Consider the following 19,164-nt stretch of genomic DNA (forward strand, 5'->3'; position numbering starts at 1 on the left):
CTTTTACACTGAGTCTTTCAACTTGAGTTAGAAAATGGAAAGCCACAAAGATCAGACAACTATAGTTATTCTCAAACAAGATAGCCCTTTGAAGCCTTAGGATTTAATTATTTCATGTGAATGACTATCCAGTTAATTTACATAGTATTGTGAGCCACATGTGGGTTCTGAACCAAACCTAGATCCTCTGGAAGAGCAACCATGGCTCTAAACTGCGAAACCACCCCAGTCCCTGGTATATTTTTAAGACTATGCATACCTGTTTCCCTCGTCTATTCCACCTCAGACTCAGACACAGTATTATAAAAAGTCATTCTCACACTGCCAAGCTGAGACGTACTATTACAGATAATGTATTTATCCAGGAAGACCTAGCTGTGTAGAAAAAAATAAAAAATGCACAGGACAGAAATGATTATTGCAAGATCCAACTTCAATACATACCTCAGTGTATGAACCTGTTTTTATTTATTTTATTTTTATTGTATTAAGCCTGGATCTTTGGCTTTTATCTTTTTATACCCTTCTAATCCCTTCAATCGAAAGACTTTAATTGAAAGAAACTTAATCACATTCTCTGTGCGTCTGCAGAAAACCTCGATGACGGTAAAGTGATAAATCACTTCATTCCTACTTAGAGACCACTGACAAAAGACAGAGCTGATGTCATTACTATGGATGTGCTTTGGTTACCGTGCATCAACCACATAAAACATCTTCAGATACTCTACACTAAGTGTCTGAGCTTTATTTCCTATAAGGTTCCAAACAGAAGCACTAGTATTTTATTTTATTATTTTTATTTATTTTTATTATTTATTTTATTTGTTTTTGTTTAACTCTTGAGCCAGAGTCTCAAGCAGTTGGGGCTGTCCTGGAGCCCTGAGAGTCTGATGCTCCTGCCTTTACTACCTAGCCTGGCTGAAGTACTGTGGTCAGTGAGCTAAGCCATAAGACTGTTTATCTCGATACCTGGATTAAGTCACAGGATAAAAGAACTGGTTATATGTTCTCTACGTGTCACATCCGTTCGCTGAGTTTCCAAACTGTTCTAGCAGCTCCCGTGAGTGCCAGTGCAGCCAACAGGCTGTGTGGAATCAGCTTCATTTTTGAGCCTAATCTACGTCTTGAATCTGACACTGACCGATATGAAAAATAAATTTAAATGTCCTTGATTTATCTGTACATGAGTGTTTGCAGATGTTGATTTCAGCCAAGAAGAAAATGCAAATGGTCCAACCACACTGTGATGAAGAACTAAGAGCCTCTGGCCTACAGGGTCTCATCCCCATTTTAGAAAGGTTTAGGATGTTTTTAGCAGCTTTCTATCTTTAAACAGATTTAATATCTTGCTTGAAATGATAGTTAAATCAATCTCCTAGATGTTTCAACAAGACATTCCTTGGAAATCTGTACCCTACTGTGTGATTAGTCCTGTGTGATTTAACCAGGTAAAAAATGAGTATGTTATTAAAAACATACAAATAATGGGCTCTTTGGGTGATTCAGAACAAACAGCCTTCAAGCGCTTTATAACACGCATGTAGTTTTCAGGTGTGTCGCCTATGCTGGACCCAAGCTACAGTCATCTGAGAGAAGGGAGCCTCAGCTGAGAAAATACCCCTCCTAAGACTGTGCTGCAGGCCTGCAGAGCATTTTCTTAATTAGTGATTGATGGGGAGGGGGAGGGCCCAGCCTATTGCACGTGGTATCATTCCCAGGCAGGTGGTCCTGGCTCTATAATGAGGCAGACTGAACAAAACACGGGAAGCAAAAAGGTAAACAGCGCCCTTCCACGGGCTCTGCATCAGCTCCTGCCTCCAGGTTCCTGCCCTGCTTGGGTTTCTGCCCCAACTTTCTTCCATGATGAAAAATGACATGGGATTTTGGGTAAGAAAGGCCTCTGAATGCTTAAAGCTTGCTGAGCTGTTGTGTGGAGCACGGAAGATTGCCCAGAGCGGTGCAGAAGGCGGAAACTCGGCTTGTGAAGTCTCCAAGGGAAGTTTGAGAGTCCTTAATGACGTTATGAGGGTCATTTGGTATTGAGTCAGGGATATGTGTTTCTGGTTAACCGGGGCTGAAGAAACAGCTGTGGTTAGCAAGAGACCAGAACCACTGAAGTAAACTTTTGCTTTACTGGAACAATTTTGATGCTGGTCAGTTGGGGCTGAGAAATTAGCAGTGAATAAGAGACCAGCTTTTCTGAGAGTATTTCCTCGGAGTCAACACCACAAGCTATGCTCCAGGGGTGGTCAAGGTTGTCCCTTGTGCTGGCAGTCAAATTAGCCAAGAGTCACCCAAATGGTACTGGTTCTGAAGGTATGAAGGGATCGTGGGGAGCAGCTGAGGCTTGGCTCTGAGAGACCAGAGGAAGCCATTTTGAAGGTGTAGCTCAAGCTGCAGCGGAAGCCCTAGGACTGAAGGGGCCATGCCGAGAAGCTGAGGCCTGGCACCATGAAGAGAGCCCAGGAGAGGCTGTTGGTGAAAGTGCAGCCCAGCTGCAGCAGAAACCCCAGCATTTTGGAGATGCCAGCACCATGGTGTGACCACCAAGAACAGCAGCAGTGGAGTGGAGCATCCTGGGCCTAGAGGACAAGCTGTGTGCTGGGCGGGTGGAGCCAGAGAAGCGAGCCCAGCCCTTTGGAGGAGCCCAGAAGGTCACGAGTGGATCTGAGACACCATACATTGTGTTATTTACACAGCTGGAGTTGTGAGAGGTTATTTTTTATTTTACAGGAGCCCACAGTTGAGACTTTAAACTTTTAAAAAGTTTTACAAAGAATATGGATTTTAAAAGAAAGTTTGGATAAGAGACTAAACTTTTAAACATTTGAATTTTTAAACACTGTGGACCCTTTAAAATTTGGAATATTTTATATTGCGATGTTCATATCAATGCAAGACCTTGGAGATGAACAAGACAGGAAGGCTGTGGCTGAACAGCCATGTACTTGTGTGTCAAGCTGACAAGGATCAGATATGCTGGCTGGCGTGGAGAGAGCCACATCTGAGAAAATGTTTCTATCCAATCAGGCTGTAGACAGACCTGTGACGCATTTTCTTAATCAGAATTGATGGGAAGGATCCAGGCCATTATGGGTTGGGCTACTCCTGGGCTGATGGTCCTAGGTTCTGTAAGAAGGCTTAATAAGTCATGGCAAGCAAGCCAGTAAACTGTGCCCTCCACAGCCCCTGCATCAGCTCCTGCCTCCAGGTTCCTGCCCTATTTCAGTTCCTGTCCTGACTTCCTTCAATAGTGAACAGTGATACAGAAGAGTAAGCCAAATAAACCCTTTCCTCCCCAACTTCTTTTTGGTCATGGTGTTTCATCACCAGCAACAGAAACCCTGACTAGGACTTTACTTTTAAAATGTCTGCCACACCTAAGCAGCACACCACTGCAGCAGAACCAACCCACAGCACAACAGGAACAGACACGGAGGAATCAGAAGGGAAATCTGAGTCTGCCCAGACACCTCAAGCTGTAAAGCATTCTAACTAAAGGAAACAAAATCGCCTAGAATCAAGTGGCTGAAATAACACAGGAGGAAACTGCCACAGGGTGGAGCCAGAGATTCCCCTGATGTGGAAGGGGAAGGAGCTGTGAGGCCCCACCTTTCACTGGAGGAGACAGCTTCCCCAATGGGTAACCACCAATGAGGGACTCATGCTTTTTTTCTTTTGAGGGTAAAGTTTCATCCTTAACAGCACTCAATGGGATGGACACACACTTGAACACACACTCCCTGGGATCACTGGGACACACACTTGTGCGTGCACACATGTACATATATACTCAGACACACACACAGAAGGGACAGCTGGGAAGAGGAAGGGGATAAACAGGAGTGGGAAGGGGAGACACAGAAGGTGGTGAGTGTAATCAAAATATACACACGTATGAAAATGTCATAATAAACACATTATTAAATATAATTAACATATGCTAAGAAAATTTTAACAAATGCAGTATGACAAGTATTAAAAGATAAATTAAAAATAAGGATTAGCTTAATAATAAAGTATATAAGTCACCAAAGCTTCCAGAAAAGCTGCTTCTGTTACCTAGACTCTTGAGATCACGACAGTATACTGTATCAATTCTAAACAAATCACAGAAAATCTTACTGATCTTTCAGCTTAATTTTTTGAGACAAGGTATCATTACTCGTCCATGCTGGTCTTAAGTTCATAGTACTCCTGCCTCAGCTTCCTCAGCACTGGGATTACAAGTATGTGCGACTATGCCTAGCTCGACTCTTATTACATGTCTTTGTTACTACACCGGATTTTCACCTTTTGGGGGTTAAATAGCCCATTTCCACCAAACAATGGAGATTGGCAACATGTTTGTCATCTAGAGCTGAGAATGTCATGTGCAAGGACAGCTGTGCTTTCAATATCTTTACAAAGAAAATTACTCGTAATTTACAATACAGTTAAACAGGGTTTCCCCAAATAAAGTAGATAGGCTGTATGTTCAAAAATAATTCAAATATCAAGAATAGATCATAAGCCAGGAATAGCAACACATGCCTGTGTTCCCAGAACTCAGAGGCTGCAAGAGGAATAACGAGAGTTTGAGTCTAGCCTGAGCTACACAGTGAGATTCCATCTCAAGCAACAGCAGGAAACAATTTACAGCATCCATGGAGCAGAAAAGGATCTCAGTGTAACAAGTCATGGATTCATTAGGTGTCTGAGGTGGGGCTGAGCTTTATATACAGCTCACTGTTTAAACTGCCTGCCTGCTACGTTAGAGAGACTGTCGATCTCTAGTACCAAAGGTAGGGAGAGAATTTGCTACTTTTATTTTTTAAATGTACATTTTTAAACAGTTTCTGAGTCAGTCTATGAGTGCAGACCTATGACTTCACTACTTGGGGTCATAAAAGCAACCTGGATTTTTTTTAAAGTATTATTTTATGCTTAGAAGTCAAATAAAAGAAATACTTCTGAACGAAAGCTCTAAATGATTTAAAAATCTATCAGAATGACAAATTCTAACCAGAGCAAAAATTCTGTCCCATTTTACAAAATTGTACTGCAAGTTCAAGAATGGCCTGGGCTACCGAGTAAGTTCCAGAGTGACCCAGGAAACCCGGTGAGGAAGTAGCTGATATACACAATTATATACACAAGCACGGCGGCCTGGCTCCCATGCTACAGAACAAAACAAAAGCGCTCTTTGAGAAACACGACATCAGCCACGGGTGCTGGCCGTAGAGTACAAATTTAGCCATGTTAGATTAGAATTCTGAGAATGAGCTGTTCTGTTATAAAAGTTAGAAAATAGATATTGCACCAATTTAAGAACACATAACTAGTGATATATTTTCTCTTCAAGTAACATACTAGAAAATTCTATGAAGAGTTGGTATGGTACAGCACACCTGTAATCGCAGCTTTTGGGAGGCAGATGCAGAAGGATTTCTGAGTTCAAGTCCAATCTGGTCTACAAAGCAAGATCAGGCTACATAGTGAGTTGGACCAAAAAATAAAACTAAAAAGGAAGGAAAGAAGGTATTCTAACTATTAAAGTACCTACATCGAAAAATTATTATATGGTATTTTTCTAACACACAAAGCATTTATTGAATTTTAAAAGTAAAACAAACTAATAGAATAATAGTTTTATCCTACAAATAAAAGACAAAGTGCTGTAACTTCTTAGGTCACAAATGCTTTATTCAATGAAATTACAACTGTAAATTGTTACAATTTAAAATACTAAATGCAACTTGGATTTTTCCAATATTGTTTTATGCTTAGAAGTCAAATATAAGAAATACCTCATAATAAAAGAGCTCTAAGTGATTTTTAAAATGTATCAGACAAATTCTAACCAAAGTAAAACTTCTTTTGAATTTTACAAAACTTTTGTTCATCACTACGTACTCAGAAACGTGAAAACCAGATGCAGTAATTAGCTCCACAGAAAAACAAATGAAACAGAACCTCAGGAAGACAGAGTTACTGTGAGCCAGCAGAAGCTGACTGTGGACTTCAGAAAGGACGCCCTCTAGCTGGAGTTTCTGTAGGGTTCTTTTCAATTAAAAAGGAGGAATGAACCTCACCAAAAAAAAAAAAAAAAAAAAAATCTTATTTACAATAAAGCAAATTTTAGGGAAGAAAGTGCCCTGTATCCTGCATTTGCTGTTAGGTTAAAATACATCAGCATTGCCAAGCCAGCATCGTGGTAGTGGGCAGTGACCACACGCCAGCTATGGAATAGTAATGGGGAACAAAGGAAGCATGAGCGACCTGGTTCAACACAACTGGCACCCTGTACAAGAGAATCTATTTTCCTACAGATGAAAGATGATACTCTATAGTTAAGAAACAGATAAAGTGAAAAATATGCCCTACAAATTTTGAGATGAGGCTTAATTCAAAATGACAGTTCAACTCAGAAAGCAGTGTCCTAACAGGACATACCTTACATCATTGGAGTGCCCTAAAGTGCATTGGTAACACACTGAGGTTTTCCAAATAAAGTTCCCAGAATCTCAAAAGTGCTTAAAGCAACACTCCCTGCTTTAAACCCAGTACATTTCCTAGGTAGTGCCCTGCGGGGAGTAAGCGTCCTTTAACGTGACAGACCTGCAAGTCACCTCCTACATTCATTTCATACAGTATCTCTTTTAAGGAAAGAGTAGCGCGTTTTAATGAGGATCGCGGCACCCAAAGCACAGGTCCTCCTCCCAAACAGGGTCGTGCCGACTCTACGGGAAGACCACTCCCCCCACCGGCGGGCGCCTGGGGCCAGCTAACCTGGTTCCGAATCGCTGCTGTCGGAGGAGCTCGAGTCACTGCTGCTGCTCCTCGCGGACCCCGAGCTGCTGCTGTCGCTGCTGCTGCTGCTGCTGCTGCCGCTGCTGCTGCTGTCACTCAGGCGGGACCCGCTCCCCAGCCCGGGCTGTGGCGGCGGCGTGGGCGGGGGCTGCGGCTTCTCGGCTGCAAAACAGGGAGCATTAACCCCCAGTCAGCGGTTGCCGGCGGGCACTGGGAAACCGCCATCTACCTTTTGCTGGACGTTTTGTTTGCCGTTTCCTACAGTTCAGCTGGTTGTTGACGTCCAGCAACCGCCTCTCCAGCTCCAGTTTTTTCTGGGAATGGAGCTCCTCCTTAGAGCGGACGGCCTTCTTCGCTGTGGGAGGGGGCGACCGTGAGAGAGGGCGGGGCGGGGCCGGTGGGGTGGGCGGGGCCAGGAGGGCGGGGCCCGGCAGTAAGGGATGGGAAGGGACTGGCTGTGGCCGGGAAAGCGTGGTTTACCTTGGGGCTTCAGGGAGCGCTTCCGCAGACAGGCGAGGACGTACTTCTCCAATTCTCTAAGTGTTGATGCCTTTAGAGTCTCAAAGTCAATCTCGATCTCGTCTGGGTTGGAGTTTCTCAGGGAAGGCTCCCTTGACTGTATTATATGAACTATGCGCCCAAGTTTTTCCCCAGGAAGTTTGTTTATGTCCAGACTCAATTGCCTTTTCTCATCATAGTTCATGGGCTTCGCGTTGTCTTCATCGTCAGATTTCAAAGGTGGTTTCTTCTTTTTTGGTTGACTGTAATAGAATTATACACTTGTTTCGTCCTAATCAACTAATCTAGGTAGGGGGATGGAAACCAGGGTTTTGCATAGGCTAAAAAAATGCAATCTATTACCAAGCTACCCTTCTGGCAAAATCAATTCCCGCTGAACGTACTTACTTGCTCTTGGGCCTTTCTTTTTGTTTAATTAGTTTAAGCTTTTTCTTTGTGTTTTCATCTCTGTTATTGACCCTTTTTCTTTTCGGTGCCCTTCTAGACTTCTCATTCTTTTTTTTTAGCTTTCGTAATGGAACTTGGGACAGAACTTGTAGCTGCTGATGAACAGCATTAAGCTGGGAAAGGAAAAAACAAACAAAAGCCTTTAGGCATTCATGGATCAGATCATTGAAGCCACAAGAAAAACATGCTACTCCAAAGTCATCCTCCCTCTGTGAAATTCATCTCATGTTCTGCTTCTCCATGATTGTGCTTCATTTTAGAAGTCCAGCGATTTGAAGGGTGTGTACAAAACTTCAAACATTATCTCATGCTCAACCTAAACTCTTACCATCTAAAACTGGTCCAGGAGGACTGAAAACATAGCTCAACAACACAGCACTTGCCCATGCAAGCGCCTAGATATGAAGCCATCATTATAGACAGACAGACAGACAGACAGACAGACAGACATAGCATGGTGATAAAGTTAACACAGCCCAAGAACAGTTAGCATTTCAAGGTGTTAAGGTTTCTTTTTTATAATTGTGTGTGTGTGTGTGGTCACATATATACAAGTGCCTGTGAAGGTCAAAGCTCCCTTTGGAGCTGGAGTTACAGGTGGTTGTGAGTAGCCAGATACAGATGCTAGACATTGAACTCAGGCCCTCTGGGAGAACAGCCAGTGCTTGTAACTGTTGAGCCATCTCTCCAGTCCCAGTCTTCAGGCATGAGTGTTGTGGGATATTTTGTTTGTGTTCTGACAAATAAAGTTTGCCTGGAGATAGGAGGGCCGATCTAGCCACTAGTTAACCATAGAGGTCTGGAGGTCTGTACAGAGAGGAGATAGGAAGTGACAAGGCAGAGTAGAGACAGGATCCCAGCCTTTTGGACTGGAGGAATGGAAGAGAAAGGTCTCTGGTGGCTGTTCCTCTCATCCTCTGATCTTTTAGGTTTTACTCCAATATTTGACTTCTGGTTTTTATTGATAAGATTGATTAGATTTACGCTTCATAGGATCTCAGAAAATGGTTAGTTTTATCATAGAAAGTAGCAAATGCTCTCATTTATAAAAGATCCCACATTGTGCTATAATACATTTCAGTAAGAATCAATCAGACTAGGAATGTAAATAGAATTGTAAAAAATTCCCAGACATCATGGTACACACCAACAATTCCAGCACTTGAGGTGGAGGCAGAAGGATCAGAAGTTCATTATAAGCCAGGGTAGATGAGACAGTTTCAAAGAGGAGGAAAAGGCAGTGGCTCCAGAATTGAACAGCATATAGATATTTGAGTAGGAAATATTAGACATGGCAAATATGCCAGAAAGTAACTACCGTTATAGACAGTGAGTGATTTAAATGTAGCAGCTGTAAACCTACGAGTGTTCGTCCAGGACCGGCAGCCCAGGGACCGCAGCCCTTGAGTCACAGGAACGCTACCTGCTCCTGAAGCTTGGCGAGGTGCTGCACGCGCTCGTCCTCAGAGTCTTCAGAAGAGCAGTCCTCAGAGGAGGCCGCGCTGCTGCTCTCTCTACCGAGGGCTTTCACGCTGCTTGCTGTAAGGCGATATGTGTGTGTGCTCTCAACAGGTTCATCAGGAATCTTGGCAAAATGCATTTCAAAAACATCCTATAATGGAAAATGAGCCTGTTCACTTTAATTTTTTTTGTTTATTTTGAGACAGTTTCACCATGTCCAGCTAGCCTGGAACTTGAAATCCTCCCGCCCACCTCCAGAGTGCTGGGATTGTAGACATGTGCCACCTGGTTTGGCTTTCTCCATTTCTGATTTAATACAATTAGAACATTTTAAAAGCACACACACTGGCATATCTGGGGCAGGCTTCTTTAAGACACCAGAAAAAAAAAATGCAAGATGACACTTCTATCTGTCTGTCTGTCTGTCTTGTCGAATTTCCTCATTTCTCAGCAGTATTGACCTCAAGGGCTGGGTAGTTAGGTAAGCCATATCGTAACTCTTCTACCTTTCAATGACTCAAGCGAGTCAGGTGCTCAATTGACTCTACAAGGAACTGACTGTCCTCTCTCACTAATGAGGCATCATTTTTTTCTGCAAGTCGCTTCTTCATTTAAAAATGTGCTACTAAAGGTTATAACTCCAGGAATTTTAAGCCTCCACAGTTGAATAAATCCTTTGTAAATTGTTTAGTACTATTTAAGGACAGAGGTGTCCCTGTTGTGACTCATGCTCAGAGCACAGAGCATTCGCCGTGAGTAAAGGCTCACCTGAAGCATTCTAGCCATTGCCACGACTTCATGATCTGGAGGGTTGTATTTGTAGCAGTTCATAAACATTAATCTGACATCTGCAGCAAATTCATATGCATCCTTATATTCTTGGTTGTCCATTTTCCCCTAATAAAAGAAAAATTAGAAGGATTCAAGGCAAGTAAAGTCAATTTACATGAAGCAATTTAGACATAAAGAGAAATGCAGAAAAATGACAAAATACTTTCAACTTCCGGATAAGATGGTAGAGTGTCAAGATAATAAAAAATTAGACTTAATTCCAAAGAGAGGAAAAACTTTTGAAAATCATAAACAGGATGATAGGGCAGCTGAAAACTATGGAGAAACTGATGGGCAACACAGCAAAAAGAAGCCAAAGACAAACATGGGCCCAGCAATATGGCTCCCTAGTTAGCGGAGAGGAAGCAGAAGCTACATCCAGAAGATAAGCCAGGCAGCCCCAGGGAGACATACTTGGTGGTTCTACCCACGGGATAAACCTACAGATCTCACAAGCCTCAAATCCAATTGTGGCCCTTGCTGAGAGAATGACCTTTTAGGCAGGAGGGGTCTGCTGTGGGAGAGAAGTCCATGGCTCAGAGGGCTGTGCCTAGGTCCCATTAGAGCCTGAATTCAATCTGTCATAGCTCTAACGTGGGAGACAACTCTAGGAAGTGGCTGCTGACAACAGGGGGATAATACACTAAGAGTGCAAGTGACAGGAGCCTTGACTTGGCAGTGACATATAGAGCCTGTCAGGCCATCCTAGGTCTGGAGACGACCTTGTCAACTGATATAACTGGAACTGACACCCTGAGCCTAAGGTCAAGGGGTGGATCAACTTGTTGGGCCACCTATCTGCCGTGTATCTGGCCCAAGATCTCTGCTGCTCCAGTGGACAAATCTGTGTCTGTAGCCACACCCCTCCAGCTAGTGGCTGATGCCTTCACAGATCTCAGCACTAGCTACCCATGGGCCAGGAGTTTCCAGAGAGTAGGAGAACCTGCTCAGTCCAGACTACAGTGTGCAGTTGGCAGGGGAGACAGACCATTGGTTTTCAAAGATAGGAAAATGCTGAGGTGACGGCAGCTCTGATGGACATAACACACGAGCCCCATTAGAGGTCCCTGCAGACAGTTAGGCACCTCAGTTTCCAACGGCCAGGAAAGAAGCCGACATTTCTTGTTTTGGCTCACCGTGACGTGCAATGACTCCCATGTGGCGGTCAGAGGACAGCCTGTGGGAGTCAGTTTCCTCCTCTACTGTGTGTGTCCAGGAGTCAAACTCAGGTTCTCAAGACAGTCTACAAGTTTACCTGTTTAGCCATCCGTCTGTCCCTATGGTTTTTCTAATTTTTAAGAAACAATGCTCTAATTTTATTACCTTTTTAAAAGTTACTTAAAAATTTGATGTCCCTTTTCTTTTTCCTATTCCAGTAGGACTGATCTTACCTGATGTATTAAAAAAAAACTTTGATGTTCTTAATTTTCTATTCCACTCACATTATATAACTTATTTCCTTGTTGAGTATTTTTTTCCATTTTTGAAATTTTCCCTTAGTATGTACTTCCTCCTTTCCTTCTTCCTTGCTTTTACTCCTCTTTCTCTGCCCCACCATAGCCTCATTCACTCGCTATTTTCACAGTTGATTGTTTTTAACTTTAAACAAACTGTACATTAGCTTTGCCATTTCCTGACCATTAGTGATCTTAATATTAGTGATCTTTAATCAATTTTCACTGCACTTCTAAATCTCATGTTTAAAAGTTGTTTTCTCCTGTCCTGGTGTGAGGAATTGAGCCCTAAAGGGCAGACTGTTCACTAAGAAAAAAAAATTAAACTCGAGATATCAAACAAACATGTATAAATCACAACACACAAAACCAGTAGAGAGCAAGAAGACATCTCCAAAAAGAGTGTACCTTTCCTTAGCTGCCGAGTTCAAAGACACTGTGTCAAGATTTCAAAAGTTTACTAGTAAAAATGATCAGGACCTTAAGGAAGACACAAACACAGAGGAACAAAGGAAAGAAGTCAATCACAGACCTGGAGGGGAAGGAAGGCCAGCCACTGCAGAGAAAGTAAAGAGGAGGAGGAGTCCATATCACGAGACAGGAAGGCCTTGGGCAAAGATCACCATTCTCTCAGTCAAATCCAAGAAGACAGCAAGAGGGAATGACCCCAGCACTGAAGATACAGCAGACCTACAACCGGCTTCCTACTACACAGGGAACAGAGGAATCCCAAATCTGGAAGGAGACCAGGGAACCCACTCCTTTCACTCCCATTCAATACAGTACTTTAATCTTAGCTAGAGCAGTAGGAGCCGAGAAGAAAATAAGGTAGGGACCAGTAGGGAAGGGAGGACCAGATTGTCCTCTACTTATAAGACCCTCAAGACTCACCGGGAGGCGCCCCCTCCCTTTCTGCCTCCTGTGCCACCATGGCACCCATGAAAAAGCTTGTGGTGAAGGGGGGCAAAAAAAAAAGAAGCAGGTTCTGAAGTTCACCCTTGATTGTCCCCACCCTGTAGAAGATGGGATCATGGACGCTGCTAATTTCAAGCAGTTCCGCCAGGAGAGAATCAAGGTGAATGGCAAAGCTGGGAATCTCGGCGGAAGGGTTGTGACCATACAACGGAGAAAGAGCAAGATCACTGTCAATTCCGAGGTGCCTTTTTCCAAAAGGTATTTGAAATATTTCACAAAAAATTATTTGAAGAACAATTTCTGAGACTGCTTGCGTGTTGTCGCCAACAGCAAAGAGGGCTATGAGCTGTGTTACTTCCAGATTAACCAGGATGAAGAGGAGGAGGAGGATTAAGACACATTGGTCTGGAATGTTTTGTATTAATTCATAAATAAAATTTAGGAACAACAACAACAAAAAAAGACTCACCAGGAAACCTCAGGCCTCATAAATACTGTAAGCAATGCAGCAGGATACAGAAGTGACATAAAAAACCAATAGTTTTTCTAGCACACCAATAATGAACTTACAGAGAAGGAAACTGTGTGTGTGTGCGCACAAGCGCGTGGGGTGGGGGGTCCACCATAAAATGCATCCTGAAAGAAGTACTCCAACAGCTCAATACATGAAAAGCAAGAAGGGGAGGTTTGCATTTTGTGGTATCAGAGCTCTATGAAGCAAAGGAAATGTCTGCAGAGTGAAGAAATAGATTCCCAGCGAGATGGAAGAAAACCCTGGCTGACCACACATCAGGCCACTGGACAGATGGCCGGTGCTGGAATCTGTCTCCACACATATATGCACACACAACAAAACCCTCTCACCATTCGAAACAGACTACTGAATTTAATGGACAGTTCTTAAGGGAAGAAAGCCAAAAGGCCAATAAATATTTGACAGTGTTCAATATCCTTATCCATCTGAGGAAGTAAAAATAAAAGTACATGGATTTTTTTTTTTATCTTACTCCAGTCAGAAGAAAACAAACAGCATGTGCTGGGAGAGATGCAGCAAAGTAGCGAGCCTTATACACTGCTGTGGAAATGTAAATTGGTATAGGCTCTCCGTGTCAGCATGGAGTGTCCTCAAAAAACAAGAAAACATGGCCATGACCAGCATGTGAGTAAGTCCACAAAGGCCTCTACATCACACCCCAAAAGACACGTGCGAAGCCATGGATGTTGCTGTTCTGTGCATGACACATAAGGTGTGGAGCCCCCTGAGATGTCCATCCATGTGGCGTCCACAATGGAGTTGTGCTCAACTCTAAAGAGGAATGAAGTTGTAAACTTTGTAGGAAAATGGACAGAACTGGGGATTATGAGAAGACAGAAAGACAAGCATCATGTTTTCTCTCACACGAAGAATCCAGATTTAAATTCGTGTCCATTCATGTGTATGTATATGCACAGTAGGAAAGTAGAGAGGCTCTCTAGAGAGGCTGCAGAAAGAGCAGATGAAGGGGATGAGCAAACCAAAGTCCCGGGGCGGCACAGGGTGGCAAATACGAACAAAGTGTAAGATGTGCATGCATGACAATGTCACGGCCAATGATGCACATGTGTAAACTCAGCTCTTGGAGGTAGAATAAGGAGGATCAGGAGTTCAAGGTCTTTCTCAGTTATGCTGCAAGTTTGAAGTCAGCTTGAGCTACATGAAACCCTGTTCCAACAAATGAACAAAGGAACCCATTTCTTTATATGCTAACAAATGGAAGGAGGGAGGGAGGGAGGGAAGGACACTTACCTTTTTTTTTTTTTTTAACAAATGTCAACCATTGTGCTTTATTTTCAGATTTTACACTTGGAAAAGAAATCAGCAAAAGAGAATGAAAGAGGCATTCTAGGCAAAATGGATGGGCAAGCAGTGCTTCCAGACTGTCTTGGCTGGACAGCTTTACAGTAATAAAGCAAGGGTATTAAAAACAGAAGAGTAACGGGGATGTGGGTTCCAGGTTCGGGCTGCTGCATGAAGTGGGTGGGATATGGAGTAGATATTATAGACAGGAAGAAGCAAGTATGTGCCTTAGTGGGTAATTCACATGCCAGTGAGGGATATGGAATAGATACTATAGACAGGAAGAAGCTGGAAAGAAAATCCTGCATACCGTTGAGCAAGTATGTGCCTTAGTGGGTAATTCACAGGCCAGTGAACTGGTGAATTACTCAAAGTTCATTTTAAATGAAAAAACATCAAGGTTGCCAGGCGGTGGTGGCGCACACCTTTAATGCTTGCACTTGGGAGGCAGAGGCAGGCGGATCTCTGTGAGTTCGAGGCCAGCCTGGTCTCGAAGAGCTAGTTCCAGGAGCGTAGTGGCTCATGCCTGTGGTCCCAGCATTCACAAGGCTGAGGAGGGTGGATCATGAGCCAGCCTGGGATAGAAGATGCAGATGTAACTTTATTTTGTTTTTGTTTGAGACAGGGTTTCTCTATGTAGCCCTGGATGTCCTGGAACTCACTATGTAGACCAGGCTGGCCTTGGACTCAGAGATCTGCCTTCTTCTGCCTCCCGAGATTTAGGATTGTAGGTGTGTACCACCATACCTGATTAATTTTCTTTGAAAACTTTCTTTGTGTATATAGGTGTCTTCCTTGTATGCATGTCAGTGTGCTGTGTGCATGCCTGGTGTCCACTGAGGCCAGAAGAAGGCACTGGGTCTCCTGAAACAGCAGTTGAAGACAGTTGTAAGCCACTGTGTTGTTGCTGGGAACTGAACCCAGGTCCTTTACAAGAGTAGTATATGCTTTTAAACCCTGAGAACATAATTTTCTACCAATCATATTAGTGACAACTGAGAATGACTTCAGAGATGCATTAAAGCTGACATCCCTCTAAAGGCCTTCTATTGGTGTGTGCACAGCTCCTGAAGTCATGAGGTAGTACTCATGTCTAAAGGGTGCTTTCCTTTGAGTCTCTACAGCAGCTTCCTTAAGACTCAGGTTTCCCTCACATCCTCCGTACATACAAGCTCATACAAAGATACTGTTCTGAATTGTTTGCTTTTCTACAGGTTACCTTCTCCACTTGAAACACCCTACAACTATAAACTCCTATTTATCTCAACATATGGTATTTAAGATAGTACTCCTCCTCTTTTTGTTTGTTTTTCAAGAAAGGGTTTCTCAGGAGTCCTAGCTGTCCAGGAACTTGCTCTGTGGGTCAGGCTGGCCTCGAATTCACAGAGTTCCGCCTGTCCCTGTCTCCTGAGTACTGGGATTAAAGGTGTGTGCCACTGCTACCTGACTAGATTGTCCTCTCTAAACTCTGGGTCTGAGCTTGCACATGTGAGAAGGTAAAATGCGCTTTTAAGGACATAACTGTTAATTTATGGCATGGATCTTCAGACTGAAAAGAGTTAATTTCCAGTACAAGATGGATAAATGAGAAGCCAGCTAAAGAGAGGAAGACAAATTATATATGAAGGAGTGGTAAATTGCTTGACAGCAGATAGATGCTGGAAAGTTCTCCAAGTGCTGAGAGAAAATGACTGTCATTCTGAATTCTATATTCAGTTAAAGAATCATTCGTGATTCTTCTATATATGAACTGAATTTGCTATCTATTAACTCTTAAAGAATGACTGCTGAGTTTGAATGTCAATGAACTGAACTGAGGGGACAGCAGAATACGAGAAATGAGGGCAAACACAAAGTTTAGTAACATGTTGACAAACTTTACTGTATTGATAAAATGAAGAAACAAAACTGCTTTAAAGAGAACCAGGGCTGAGGAGATGTGCAAGACTGAGTACCCTAATTCGCTCCCCACTGGCCTGTAAAATAGATGTGGTAGATGTATTTAACATCCCAACGATCCACTTCAGGTGCTAGAATGCTGGTGATGTAATTTTTCTTCACAATTTTCTGGACATTAGATTAGCTTTCTTTGCCATGATGAAATACTTTTACAATCAAGAAAAGAAAAGAAAGCTCTTCCCACTCAGGCAATATTTTACCTTAATAGTTCCGAGATCCATAGGATTTTTGACAATGTCATAGTAGTTGTGGAGCCCCAAAGCATCAGCATCCACAGGACTATAGAAGGGCCACGCGTACGGCAAGTGTTTCTTGGCCAGCATTTCCTTAAGGATCTCACTGCAGCACTTCAACTGCTCAGTTACTCTGACTGTTTTTAAAACTCTGTGTTGTTGCTGAGAGTCTGGCAAAACACTCTTCAGTATGTTCTCTTTCACCGAAATGCTCATTGACTTCATTTCTCTGGTCGTCTGAGGAGACTTGCTGCTCGCTCTAACTGTGGAAGTGGTCGGAGTGGTGGTGTCTGCTCTCCTCTTCACACCCTTTGTGATCTGAACAAAGCCAACAAGAAGTGACCCTAAGGAGGCACCGCTCATTGATAAAGCAAAACATTGCATCACATACTAATGTCATCAGTAAAGGTTAATTCCCCTTTTACAGACAGAACAAAAGCTCTGATGTCCTCCCATAATCTGAAGAGAGTCCTGCACAAATCTCACAGACTAGTGAAAAATGGGAATCAAAGTCATAGCTACGCCAGTAATGTCTCTGAGAGCACGGAATGAGCTGGGACACAACTGTAAACACAAGCTACGTGTGCCAGGTATGGTGGCACGGCCCATGTGTGTCAGGTATGGTGGCACAGCCCATGTGTGCCAGGTATGGTGGCATGGCCCATGTGTGTCAGGTATGGTGGCACGGCCCATGTGTGCCAGGTATGGTGGCACGGCCCACAGTGTTGATGGGCTTGAGGCACCAGGAGTGAGGATTCCAGAAAAGGTCAACTAATAGTGAGATCTTGCCTCAAAACAAAACAAAAAAACTACAATTGTAATTGCTACATTAAAAGAAAAACAAAAACCACCAGTGTAATGATGGATAATTTGTTTTGCTAGCTTTTGAGAAGGCTTTCTCCGTAGCCCAGGCTGTCCTCAAACTTAAATGAAATGCCTTCCACACTGTTCTCCAGTTTGTGATTCCTGCCTTAGCCGCGAGCACTAGCACTCCAGGACTACACCACCAAATCTGGATCAGGAGACCGTTTACAATAGGAAGACTGCCAAGATCCTACTTAAGAAATCCTCTAAAATTTGGTTAATATTAGAGGTCTTTGTCCACAACATGCATATAGACAGGTATTCAGCATCCACATCAGACTTAAAATTGCCTGAAACTTCAGCTTCAGGGGATTTTATGCTCTTTTCTATCCTCCAAGGTAACCCTTGTGACACAAACACACACACACACACACACACACACACACACACACACACACACTCACATACATACACATATAATACGCTCTTTCGCACACATGTATATACACATTCTCTCTCTCTCTCTCTCTCTCTCACACACACACACACACACACACACACACACACACACACAAACACAAACTTACTTGGACCACAGTCTGTGAGTCAGAGGTGAGGGGAGCTTCATGCCCCATGTTTAAGGGAGAGAGGGAGAGCTCACGAAATCCAGAAGAAATCTCTTGCCGCTTAAATGCTGCTTTGGAGGAGACTTGATCCTTAGCAGAGGAAGCTGGTGTCTTCTGTTGCAAATCTAGGGAAGTGTGAACCAGAGTCATGATAAGCACACAAGACCATTCCCCACTTCCCACCCCACTTTAATTCCGTTGGCAAAGTAGGCCCAGTTCACTGTTGCTGACAATTTAAGATACTGGAATCCCAAGAGATCAAAAGTCCTTAAAGCTGAAAACCCCCAAATAGCAAAATCTCTAAAGTATAATTTTGAAAAAGTTAAGTTGAAGCCAGGTGTGGAAGACAGGCCAGACCTTCCAGCTTGAGGCGCAGACAATGCTTTCTTAATAGGACTACAGTTCTTCAAAAAGTGATAACAGAAACTAACAAGATCATTTCAAATTTAAAAGCGTCTACATATCAAAGGAAATAACAAAGTGAAAAGATAGCTGTTTATCATACAGAAGATTAATATGCAGAGTAGATTTAAAAACTAAATAAAACGCCTGGAGCTGGAGAAAGGGCTCGGCAGGCCAAGAGCACAAGGTCTGCATCCATGGGAACCAAAGCTCAGATCCCAGCACTCATGTAACAAAGTGAATGCCTGTAATTCCAGATCCAAGGGATCCAAGGCTCTCTAGGTCTATGTGTGCACACAAGGGTCATATACACATACATGTATTATATGCATGCAGACACATCTTTTAAAAATATTTAAAAATTTTATAACACCTAGCTGGGTGTTGGTGGCACATGTCTTTAATCCTAGCATTCGGGAGACAGAGGCATGGGGATCTCTGAGTTTGAGGCCAGCCTGGTCTAAAGAGTGAGTTCCAGGACAGGCTTCAAAGTGACAGAGAAAGCCTGTCTTGAAAAAAACAGTAATGAAAAATTATAACACCTAAAATAAATAATCTTACATATATTTTCTACTTATATGCTATAAATGAAGAAATGAACTGAAAGACACTTTTCAAGAAAGAAAATACGAGGCTAGTAAATGCAGGAAAATATAAACCATGGGCTGGAGAGATGGCTCAAGGGTTAAGAGCACTTACTGCTCTTGCAGAGGACCTGAGATTGATTGCCAGCAACCACAATGGATAGTTTACAATGTCTGCAATTCTAGCTCTCTAGAGGATCTGAAACCTTCTTGCCTCCATGCATGAGTGCACACTGACGTGTAGACATAAACATATGTAAATAAATAAAACTAGAAAAATGGAAATCATCATTGTAT

The 19,164-nt window shown here is 42.9% G+C and overlaps 1 protein-coding gene and 1 pseudogene across 1 annotated transcript in view; one reads left to right on the forward strand and one right to left on the reverse strand.

Moving 5' to 3' along the window:
* The window catches only part of Brdt (bromodomain testis associated), a 44,556-nt gene that overhangs the window by 17,818 nt on the left and 7,574 nt on the right, over positions 1-19,164 (reverse strand). Inside the window, exons 4-11 of the mRNA XM_038337391.1 lie at positions 17,843-18,006; positions 16,419-16,769; positions 9,991-10,119; positions 9,185-9,373; positions 7,702-7,874; positions 7,276-7,556; positions 7,025-7,150; positions 6,775-6,957 (exon numbers count right to left, since the gene is read on the reverse strand). Coding sequence (XP_038193319.1) covers positions 6,775-6,957; positions 7,025-7,150; positions 7,276-7,556; positions 7,702-7,874; positions 9,185-9,373; positions 9,991-10,119; positions 16,419-16,769; positions 17,843-18,006 — 1,596 coding nt within the window. The remainder of the gene's footprint in view (positions 1-6,774; positions 6,958-7,024; positions 7,151-7,275; positions 7,557-7,701; positions 7,875-9,184; positions 9,374-9,990; positions 10,120-16,418; positions 16,770-17,842; positions 18,007-19,164) is intronic.
* LOC119819278 lies at positions 12,437-12,816 on the forward strand (annotated as a pseudogene).

Source organism: Arvicola amphibius, chromosome 1 (genome assembly GCF_903992535.2).
Source record: "Arvicola amphibius chromosome 1, mArvAmp1.2, whole genome shotgun sequence".
NCBI lineage: Eukaryota > Metazoa > Chordata > Mammalia > Rodentia > Cricetidae > Arvicola > Arvicola amphibius.